The 12,500-nt window shown below is 33.4% G+C and overlaps 1 protein-coding gene across 1 annotated transcript in view; it reads right to left on the reverse strand.

The window, feature by feature from the left end:
* Window positions 1-1,348: 1,348 nt before the first annotated feature.
* Window positions 1,349-12,500, reverse strand: part of LOC132723250 (nucleoporin NUP42-like) — a gene marked incomplete at its 3' end in the record, with an annotated part of 12,176 nt that continues 1,024 nt past the window's right edge. The window contains exons 2-6 of the mRNA XM_060707929.1: window positions 11,589-11,814; window positions 10,354-10,451; window positions 3,286-3,362; window positions 2,272-2,358; window positions 1,349-1,389 (exon numbers count right to left, since the gene is read on the reverse strand). Of these exons, the coding sequence (XP_060563912.1) occupies window positions 1,349-1,389; window positions 2,272-2,358; window positions 3,286-3,362; window positions 10,354-10,451; window positions 11,589-11,814 (529 nt within the window). The remainder of the gene's footprint in view (window positions 1,390-2,271; window positions 2,359-3,285; window positions 3,363-10,353; window positions 10,452-11,588; window positions 11,815-12,500) is intronic.

The raw sequence follows: 12,500 nt of genomic DNA on the forward strand, positions 1-12,500 counted from the left end.
AAATAACGATACTGTTCCACCCGACCTGAAAGCATACATTATAATTAATATGTATCATGTATAGACAACAAGAAATTATTACAAACCAGAAGATGTAACTTTAATTAACATAACATTGTTTCAAATTACATGTATATACAAATGTAAAAGTATTTTGTTCAAGAGTACCAGTAATGTACATTGTGCTCAGTTAAATTTGTTTGGTTTGATTTCATGTCACAAAGTATAAGTCATATGTCAATGTTCTGGCAGAGGGAGACCTCAGGTATCCTTATATGCATTATTTCAGGCACAGACGGGAACTTGAGTAGAACCACCGACATGCTGTAAGCTAGCTGAACAGGTTCCTCACATGAAAGAATTGAAAGTCCCTGTCAGAATTCAAACCCACAATGATGAGAGGGAAGTGGTTTAAAGCACAGACATCCCTTGCTCAGTTGAACAAGCCTGAAAGCATGTTCTTATAAAACAATGCTTGGTCAGTTTCAAGAAAATGTTGTGTTTAACAGGAGGAAGGAATACCCAATGCATTTCTATGACATTATGTATTGCAATTTTATCAGTATTTATTAAATAAAAAAAAATTATGTTTGTAAAAATAAGTCATTTGAAAAGTAAAGAATAAATAGTCAAGCACAAAATGTTTGAATTAGACTTTAAAGGGTGACCTTTACCATGAGCATTGTCCTCATGATGTTTTGCTCATTGCCTTGTTGAGGTGAACATTTGAGAGTGGTTTGAAGAAAAATGCTACATGGGCATAGGATATAGCAGACACATTGTAAAATATTTGAACTTTGACCTTCTTAAGCCAGCACAGCTGTGGCATAGGTTCTAGAACACACATTGCCTTGCTGAGGTAAAAATTGAGCAAAGTTTGAAGAAAATCCTTCAGTGTAAAAGATTCATTTAAATTGTCTCCTATTTGACCCTTGACCATCAAGGATTATCTTTAACCTCAAGTTAGCACAGCCTAGGCCAGGCCTTGGCACATGGCCTTATTAAGGTGAACATTTGAGCCAAGTTTGAGGAAAATACTCCTATTGGTATGGGATTCAAAGACCTGACATTAAATTTTCTGATATATCAGACATGAAACAATGTAATTAAAATATTAATATATTCAATTACTCATTTTCTATCCACCTCCGTTAGGAAGATTTACAATAATCAACAAAGAGTTCAAATAATGATGTATCATGATGAATAATCCCTTTTAAATCATGACAATTTTTGTATTTTTATGCACTTCAACATTCTATCAGGGTTCAACAAAACACGGCGATAACTTGATTGTTATTTGAAATAAACCCACGTTGAATTGATCAATAAAAGAAGAGTGACGTACCCTGAATTTTTCTTCCTCCGACAGTCATCTATAAATGAAATCTGCAATCAATCAAAAACAAGTTGTAAAAGTTATAAAGAGATAAGCTGGTCATGTGACTTTAATTCATCATTGCTTGTTTGACGCAAGCAAGTCATTTTAAGAACAGTAAGTTTGTAACCCTCGTACACTTACGGTGATAATTATAAGTTAATGCCACCATCAAAGAACAAGGCCAGCCTTCATCATACATCAATGTCACCTTTATAGAACGAGGCCAACCTTCTACATACTGGGGGCCATCTGACCCAAAAGTACAACAGCTACATTAGAAAAATTGAATCCGATTCATAACTTTAAACTCATGTGAGTTATTCATTTCTATATCAAATATCCCTTAAAAATTTTCTGTACCAACATTTGGGAAAAATATAGTTTTCCTATTTTTGGGCCAAAAATGATGTCCAAGTCACAGTAATTGGGCACATTGTATGTCTTTAACTTTTTTAGTTGGTTAGGTTTAATGTCATACCAGCACAGGTTATATGGCGACTTACCAACCTCTGGTACCCTTCCCTGCATCATTTCAGGCACAAACAGGCACCTGAATAAACCGACGGCGTAAAGTACCTAGCTGGATAGCTTCCTACCATGAAATAATCCTAAGTCCCTGTTGGAATTCAATTCTACAGAGGTGAGGGGAAAGTGGTTTGAACCATAACCACCATGCCACAGACCTGATGATATTAAAAAAATTACAATCCTGACAAATAAGGGTAAAATAGTTACAAAATGTTAACCAGGACAGTAAGATGTGTATTTCAGTAAACATTTGTCAGCCTATGGTCATAACAAAGACGAAAGTATTCCAAGCAAAGAAAGCATTATACTTATAAGTATTCCAAGCAAAGAAAGCATTATAATTAAAGTAAAGAAAATCTTACCAATTTCTGTTTTAACGATAAATTTGGATTTTTTAACTCTTGTCTCTGTGTATTCAGTTGATTAAATGCTCCCTCTAGTTTCTGTACCTGTTTCAAATAAATGAGTGAAATTACATGGATACATTAAAAGACAGTTCTTTGGCTCAAACCCTGCTGGGGGCAAGCTGTTGCTTCCTTAAGCAACACTCATCGCTTAGTATTGGCTGGTTCTAGGAACTAATTTAAATTATTTAATCAGAATTTTAAGTGTACTGTAACATAAAGGCAGGATAAATAAGGGATATTTGTGTAAAAAAATGAGTATCAAAAGTTATTTCCTCACCAAAAAAATTTATTTATAATGAAACAAAACTGACTAAACATTGTCAAAGTGTGCTGTTCTGACAACCTGATTTTTAATAACAGCCATCTAGCTACCTTAGTGTTGGAGAGGTAGCCAGGAGAGGTAGCCAGGACTGTTACACCTTACCACCCTTAGTATCTTCTATCAACTTGACCATATTTTAATTAGGGCAAGACTATTCATTGTTTTAAAGGGGAAATTTCAATTATGTACTGACTGAATAATGAAATAGAGTAAAGCAGAATCCCTAAAGGAAGCCCAACACAACAAAATTGAAAATTTTACAGGCTCGGTTTGATTGAGCCTGTTCATAGACGGTACTGGAAAGTGCAAGTTACCGTCCACGCCCCCTAGCACCGGCTTAAGCAGAATTCAACATTTAACACGAAATGGTGAAATTTTGAATTTAGAAACATCCGCAGATGGCATGGATATGCTTGGTGATATTGGTCTGCACCAGCTGCATTGGTAGAAACAGACGCCAGCACACCAAGGGTTAAACATGTAACATAATATAGGGTAACTTATTAATGAGTAGGAAAAACAGGGACAGTAGCTCGGTAGAAAAATTGTTTATTATCAAACTTGATAAGGGGATATTTTTATCAAAGTATTACTATAACTAAGACTTAAAAGTATGCAATATTCTCCAATTTTATATGTAAACTTACATATGGTTGAATATTTCCTGATTTCAAGGCTTCATAAGCTTCAAGTCGCATTTCTTCTGGTGAGATATCCATAAAACCTGGTGTAAATAATAATATAATTATAATAAAAATACAATTATAATAATTATAATAGAAAAATAATAATAAAAATATAGTACCGTATATTTTCAAATAAGTGCTCCTGGGGCATTACAATTTTTCAAAAAGGGGTGCATAATTAATTTACAAACAAATATTGTCAAAACTAAAAAAAACTAGAAATGTGTCCATAGGACACGGATGCCCCCACACGCCACTGTTCTGTCAATCTTATGACTCTAGGTCAAATATTTTTTGGACTACATGTGCCACAAATTGAAAAATCAAAATCAACAAAGGGCCATAATTCTGTTAAATTTGGTTGCAGCAAAAATTCCTTCCTTTACTACCATCTACACATTAAGGTTGTTCATCCCTGGTAGTTTAAGCAAAATCTGCCATCCAGTTTAAGAGGAGTTGCGTTCACAAAATTTGTACATAGTATATAGTGAAAAAATCAACAAAGGGCCATAATTCTGTTAAATTTGGTCGCAGCAAAAATTCCTCCCTTTACTCCCATCTACACATTAAGGTTGTTCATCCCTGGAAGTTTAAGCAAAATCTGCCATTCGGTTTAAGAGGAGTTGCGTTCACAAGATTTCTACATAGTATATAGTGAAAAAATCAACAAAGGGCCATAATTCTGTTAAATTTGGTCGCAGCAAAAATTCCTTCCTTTACTACCATCTACACATTAAGGTTGTTCATCCCTGGAAGTTTAAGCAAAATCTGCCATACGGTTTGAGAGGAGTTGCGTTCACAAGATTTCGGGACGTACGGACAGACGGCCGGACGTACGGCGTGACGGACAGACACTCGGACGGACAAGTGCAACGCTATATGCTCCCACTCTGTGGGGGCATAAAAATTAACAAAGGGCCATAATTCTGTTAAATTTGGTCACAGCAAAAATTCCTTCCCATACTACCATCTACACATTAAGGTTGTTCATCCCTGTAAGTTTAAGCAAAATCTGCCATCCGGTTTAAGAGGAGTTGCGTTCACAAAATTTCTACATAGTATCTAGTGAAAAAATCAACAAAGGGCCATAATTCTGTTAAATTTGGTCGCAGCGAAAATTCCTTCCTTTACTACCATCTACACATTAAGGTTGTTCCTCCCTGTAAGTTTAAGCAAAATCTGCTATCTCGTTTAAGAGGAGATGCTTTCACAAGATTTCGGGACGTACAGACGGACGGACTGACAGACGGACGGACGGACAAGTGCAACGCTATATGCTCCCACATTGTGGGGGCATAAAAATCAACAAAGGGCCATAATTCTGTTAAATTTGGTTGCAGCAAAAATTCCTTCCTTTACTACCACTACACATTAAGGTTGTTCATCCCTGGAAGTTTAAGCAAAATCTACCATCTGGTTTAAGAGTTGCGTTCACAAAATGTCTAAATGGTATATAGTGAAAAAATCAACAAAGGGCCATAATTCTGTTAAATCTGGTTGCAGCAAAAATTCCTTCCTTTACTACCATTTCCACATTAAGGTTGTTCATCCCTGAAAGTTTAAGCAAAATCTCCCATCCGGTTTAAGAGGAGTTGCGTTCACAAAATTTCTAAATGGTATATAGTGAAAAAATCAACAAAGGGCCATAATTCTGTTAAATCTGGTTGCAGCAAAAATTCCTTCCTTTACTACCATTTCCACATTAAGGTTGTTCATCCCTGAAAGTTTAAGCAAAATCTCCCATCCGGTTTAAGAGGAGTTGCGTTCACAAAATTTCTAAATGGTATATAGTGAAAAAATCAACAAAGGGCCATAATTCTGTTAAATTTGGCTGCAGCAAAAATTCCTTCCTTTACTACCATCTACACATTAAGGTTGTTCATCCCTGGAAGTTTAAGCAAAATCTGCCATCTGGTTTAAGAGGAGTTGCGTTCACAAAATTTCTACATAGTATATAGTGAAAAAATCAACAAAAAGCCATAATTCTGTGAAATTTGGTCGCAGCGAAAATTCCTTCCTTTACTACCATCTACATATTAAGGTTGTTCATCCCTGAAAGTTTAAGCAAAATCTGCCATCTGGTTTAAAAGGAGTTGCGTTCACAAGATTTCGGGACGTACGGCAAGACAGACGTACGGCGTTATGGACGCACAGACAGACGGACAAGTGTAACGCTATATGCTCCCACTCTGTGGGGGCATAAAAATGTTTTTGTGTTATTATCTACTGGAACATAAATAGTGGAATAACAGTGTTAGAGCTGTCATAGATATCGACAATATCGATGTATCATTGATATTTTTTTGCCGATCAATAATCGATACACATTCTAAAAAATCGATACTTTTGACTAATAAATTAAATGTCTAGAAATTATAAAATTCACCCAAAATATATACAGAAGCAGTTATTTATATCTAATGTTATGCTTTTGTTATATAGTTGAATTATTTCATAGCAATGGTGACAAAAAATATTTTCTAGAAAAAATCATGCAGTGGACAAGACACTGTACAGAACATGTTTTTGACTGAAATCATTGAAACAGGTATGGAAGTGAATGACAGACAAGTGAGTATAGGATATTATCGATATATCGGTGTATCGTTGATTTTAGTCACTTGATATCGATATATCGTTGATATGCTTTGCACTGAATCAATGACAGCTCTAAGGAGAGGCATTTATCAATGAAGTAAAGACTTCTTAATCGAATGACACAGCTAAATGTTAATTTGTAATACATGTACATGTACCTATAATATAGAGTAATGAATTCAATAAACAAGTTAAAAACAATTTATATAATAATTATAATACAGGGTGATTAATTAAATAATTAAGCAACATTTTAATTTGTATAATCTATGACATAGTATAATTAATTGGGTTATTTAGCTTAATTAAACTCAAAACAATTCAACTTAATTTTAATACCCAATCAGCATCTATTATTATACATGTATACATTCAGTGCACCACTGTTGACCCAAAAACTGTAATTCAACAATAATTTTTGTCTACATTTGAGCCGCGTCATGACAAAAGCAACATAGTGCATTTGCAAAAAAAAGGATCAAAATAATGCAACAAAATTTCCTTTACTATCTTTGTTAGTCACTCAGTGGAATTAAAGTGATAAGAACTGCAAAATCATTCATTAATCGCACATAACAAAGTCATGTGTATTATTTTCTTGAATCTTTTTTTTACTTTTCTTTAAATCCAAGTAAATTGTTTCTCAACTTTGATTTTCTTGAAATATTTTTACTAATCTTGAGGCATGCAGCTAAAGAAAGTTAATGAACTGTGTCACGACAAAACCAACATAGAGCGTTTGCCACCAGCATGGATCCAGACCAACCTGCGCATCCACGCAGTCTGATCAGGATCCATGCTTTTCGCTTACCAACTCTATTACAAGTAGAGAAACTGATTTGTTAAATTAGTTCTATAAAGTGCTAACTTCTTATATATTTTAATAGGAGTAAATCCATTACTGCACTAAAGTGATGTTAATAGAGTTCATACAATATAGTTCATATGATTATGATTCATATTATACATTATCATTTTGCATAAATTAGCAACAAATTAAGCAAAAAAAATATTCTATACAGGTCCATTTTAAATAGTTAATAATGAATTTACATAAAATCCTTAATTTAAATTCAAATATTCTGAAATAAAAACAACATAAAAGAACAGCAACATTATATTATTTTGCAATTATAATAAGATTTATAAACTGTATGTCATAATGTTATATTCAAAAACTTTCTTCTTATATAAGAGTATGTTAGTAGATAAAAAATGGTATTCAGTTTCAACATCTTCATTTTTACATACTTGACATATAAGTTTGGGACTTATTAGGTTCAAAGTAGCAAATCTATCAACTGTAGAGAGATATTTTTTCGAGTACATGATAATATTTGAATTTCAGTTAACCTTGATAAGTCCATGTATGCATATTGTCCCTCAAATCAAAAGCAGTCTCATGTCACATTGTACATTAGTTTAGGTCATAATGGGTTCAAAATAAGATATCTGTCAATCACAAGTAAAAATGGTTTTGCTAAGTGTAGAAAAATATCTAATATTTGGGCAATTTTGATTATACAATGTATCTAGCATGAAACATGTGCTGTTAATGGCTGAAAATATTATTGTTTATATAACTACCTATAACATCTACGTGAAATAATAGTCCAGATCTGAAATCTCTTGTGAACATTATGTTGGTTAATTCTAATTGACCTGTTTATTATGTTGAACCTTTATGAGTAATTAGTACTAATAAGTCAAATGCACCTTCTTTTTACCCCAAAACACAATTTTACAAACAAAATATGTATTCAATCCTAGGCCTATATGGCATTCTTAATGGAAAATTTTGAATGTTTTGGGGTTCTGATTTTACTTTATTGTTTATTTAAATGTTGCAGGCTAATGGATAATTTGTCTTTTTACTGGAACAAATTTGACAGGTTTTATTTTATGTTGATTCAAGTTTAGGTCGATTTGACATGCTTGTGACATGAACTCCATTTATCACCACCCCATCATTTATATACGGATATAAATATCTGCACAAATTTAGTACTACTTTATCACTAATTAATCAGTTGATCCCAGACCATAGACATTCTTCCATAAAAATCTGCCATCCTCTTACATTACAAAATTAGATTTTATTTTATTCTAACCATTGAACTGAGAGTTACAATTAATATTTGTTGAGTTTAATTAATGCAATCATTAATCTTTTAAAGTTTGACCTCTGAAATTCACTTTTAATAAAAATATCTTACGTAACTTTATTAACTTGATTGAATAATTTCAATCAAGGTCAAATGCTGACCCACAAGAACTAACTTGTTACATAACTATTCTAGTTGCGATGTTAACAATAATTCAAACACATTTATGCACAACTTTTGAATACTCATTACAGTATTTGAGGCGCACCATGACAAAACCAACATAATGGGTTTGCGACCAGCATGGATCCAGACCAGCCTGCACATCCGCACAGTCTGATCAGAATCCATGCTGTTTGCTATTTGTTTCTCTACTTGTAATATGGTTTGTAAGCGAACAGCATCGATCCAGATCAGACTGCGTGGATGCGCAGGCTGGTCAGGATCCATCCTGGTCACAAACGCACTATGTTGGTTTTGTCATGGCGAGGCTCATTTAATATTCATTTGAGCAATATAAAGTAGATAAATCAAACAGAATGAAGTGAAAGCAAATAAAAACATCCATAAATTATCAACTTTATTACTAAAGTACGATATGACTTCAGCTTCAAGTATGTCAACTTTATCAGTCTTATGGCCTACATACATGTATTAATTCAATTTACATCCAATTAAATCCATTTTTGGTGATGTACAAATTAAAAAAAATAACATTGCACAGTGAATTCTCTCTGTTAATACCACTTACAGGACTGACTCTAAATGGTCTTAATAGTGAACTGGTCTTAATAGTGAATTAGCCACTTTTAGAAATTATGCAATCCAACTTAACTGAATGTTATGTTACAGAAAAATCTACAAATTAAAAGATATATTGTATTTACATTCTGGATAACTTTCAATTATTCTGCAAAACACCTCTCTTATGGGTTCAAAATCAAATAAATCAGTATGAAAATATATATCTTATTTTACATTCAATATATACAAATTCAGTAGAAATAAAAAATTCACTCAATTGAATACATCTGTGACAAAAAAAATTAAGCAATTATTTTAAAGCAGTTTTACCCGTTCTTTTAACACTGAAATGTTAGTTTGTCCAAAATTTATTTTTTTCAACTTAGTTGTTGTAGTGACTAATTTTCGCCCGAGTTTACCTTATTTTAAAACTGAAAATTTCTAAATTAAGTGGACCAAGCCCAGTTTGTTAAATGTAAAAACAACTAGAAATGTGTCCATAGGACACAGATGCCCCCACACGCCACAGTTCTGTCAATCTTATGACTCTAGGTCAAATATTTTTTAGACTACATGTGCCACAAGTTGAAAACTAAAAATCAACAAAGGGCCATAATTCTGTAAAATTTGGTCACAGCAAAAATTCCTTCCTTTACTACCATCTACACATTAAGGTTGTTTATCCCTGGAAGTTTAAGCAAAATGTGCCATCCGGTTTAAGAGGAGTTGCGTTAACAAAATTTCTTTATGGGATATAGTGAAAAAATTAACAAAGGGCCATAATTCTATTAAATTTGATCGCAGCAAAAAATTCCTTCCTTTACTACCATCTACACATTAAGGTTGTTCTTCCCTGTAAGTTTAAGCAAAATCTGCCATCCGGTCTAAGAGGAGTTGCGTTCACAAAATTTCTTTATGGTATATAGTGAAAAAATTAACAAAGGGCCATAATTCTGTTAAATTTGATCGCAGCAAAAATTCCTTCCTTTACTACCATCTACACATTAAGGTTGTTCTTCCCTGTAAGTTTAAGCAAAATCTGCCATCCGGTTTAAGAGGAGTTGCGTTCACAAAATTTCTATATGGTATATAGTGAAAAAATCAACAAAGGGCCATAATTCTGTTAAATTTGGTCGCAGCAAAAATTCCTTCTTTTACTACCATCTACACAATAAGGTTGTTCTTCCCTGTAAGTTTAAGCAAAATCTTCCATCCGGTTTAAGAGGAGTTGCGTTCACAAGATTTTGGGACAGACAGACGTACGGACAGACGGACGGACAAGTGCAACGCTATATGCTCCCACTTTGTGGATGCATAAACATGTAACTTTATCATAAAAACAACATTTTTAGGTTTTTTTCCAACTATTCAACTTCCTTCAAGGAGTCCATCTTAGTTTAAAAAGTCAATCTAATATGAAAAATCCATCTAATATGAAAAATCCATCTAAGTTGAAAAATCCATCTAAGTTGAAAAATCCAACTAAGTTGTGCAGGTAAAATCAAAATAAGTTTATAACCTACTTGTATGTTAAGTCAATCTGTCAAACCTTAAAGCCAATGAAACTGATAATATTACCTACCTGGTAAACTTGGCAAATCTTTCTCAAAACCTAGACAAGAAAACGGCCACATATTCCCGCCTTCCCATGTCTGAGCTACTTCCACTGCAAGTCCTTTCCTAAAATATTTAAAAACACAATTTCTGATTAAAATACATGTATTCACAATGATCTAAAACTCTGATAAAAATATCAACTTTTAATAAATCTTACAGACTGCAATGCTTCTAGTCCTTAGTATTAGAAATAGACATAACAGGCAATGCACAGTATTTCTTCTTTTTAATTTATCTTTCTGTTTTTACAATTCAGTAGCAATACAACAAACTCTTCACCCCTAAATATCTTAAATAGACTTGTCCATCTTTCAATCTGGACTAGACCATTCATCATTTTTAGGGAAAAATTCAAAATATGTACTGACTGAATAGCAAACAGTGCAGACAATGATGTGTTGGTTGATTTTGGTCTGCTTTGGTCCCATACTTACCAAAATAACATGTAAGTTATAAAATATAATACAACTTTCTTGATATCATTTCAACTGAACAAAATCAATTATGTCAAATTTGCGAAAGTTGATTGCAAAGAAAATCAAACGAGAACTATGTTTTAAATCCATAAAAGTTATTTATCAGAAACCAATAATTTCAATAGCAGTCCGGTTAGCTCAATAGGTAGAGCGTTGGACTGTGAATCAGGCGACCCGGATTCCATTCCGGAATGGCGCAGGTCACTTTCGTTGTGATTGATCATGAAATCCTTTCTATGGTCATTTGCACTGTACCCTGCTCTGACATGCACAGAAGTTTCAGTTATTTTGCGAAAAAGAAGGCAACTTGTACTGGTAAACTGCTTGACAGCCTGCCTAGGAACAATGCAGTGGTTGAACTGTGCTCTGGTGAATTCAAAGTGGCTAACTGTCGTGATTCGGAGTGAAAACTACCAACACCACCACCACCAATAATTTCCACAGAAAATTTGCTTAAAAAGGGACATAACTCTATCAATAATAAGTTTATTGTTGTGAGAATAGAACTTAACATGTGTTTTGATATAACATACGTATATGCTAAATATAAATACAATCACTGATATCTACCAAAAGTTATCATGCTGAAACCAATCATCTACACACAGACAGACAGACGGACAATGCTGTACTATAATACCTCCCGAGGGTCTTCTGGCATATAAAAATCTTAATTATTTCTGAGACTCAATGGGCCTTTAAGACAACAAATATAAAACTTTACACAATATCTGCAGCTGACATCTGCTGCGTATTAGCTGCAGCATTTCTACCCTGTTGTTGTTGTTGCTGTGCATCCTGGGATAGCCAGCGGTACGGATTCTGATTTTGAGATTGACCAAACGAATCTCTAAACGACACCTTCTGCCCACCTCCTCCACCTCCCCCTCTTCTCCCGCCACCACCACCACCTCCACCAAACAACTGTCTCTGAGCTGTCACACTATAACCTGAAATTAAGAAAACAAACATTAACATACATATAAATTTATTCAATTTAAAAAAAAGCAATTACCGGTACATGTGAAATATGAGCAATTGATAATGACCATATAAATTATTTATCCCAAGATTTTAGTGAATATTTTTGTACAAGATGGGAAAAAAACCTTAAAGGCACATTATGAGGCACGATATCTTTTTAATTCTTAAAAAATGTAAAACACATGTTTTATTATGTTTGAATAATGGATAAGGAGCACGTTAGATGTTAAAGAACTGGAAAAAGTAGCACAGAACATGCATAATTTGTTGTAAAGATGGCAAAATGTAAACAAAGTAGTATTTTGATTTCTATATAAAATACTTATTCACTATAATTATACCAATTGCCAACAGTGTTAAAGATGCAAAGTAAATTAGTATAATTTTTGGGAACTGTAACAAGATAACAAAAATTAACAGTTTTTGCGAATTAAAAGTGACAGCCTTTTAAGGCATAATGGGCCTTTAACAAAATGAATAACAGATGCCAAAAACAAAAGATGCTCTGAACATACTGTACCTTCTTCTACAAAAACTGACAAAGCAAAATACTAATTTTTTCCAAGTTTCAATCAATTTTAGTCACCTGCTTAATTTTAAATTTCCTTTTGTTTTCCTGAGCCATCTAACAATAAAATATTACAAGTGTTTG

This window comes from Ruditapes philippinarum, unplaced genomic scaffold (assembly GCF_026571515.1).
Source record: "Ruditapes philippinarum isolate M1 unplaced genomic scaffold, ASM2657151v2 ctg12518_1_1_1_1, whole genome shotgun sequence".
Taxonomy (NCBI): domain Eukaryota; kingdom Metazoa; phylum Mollusca; class Bivalvia; order Venerida; family Veneridae; genus Ruditapes; species Ruditapes philippinarum.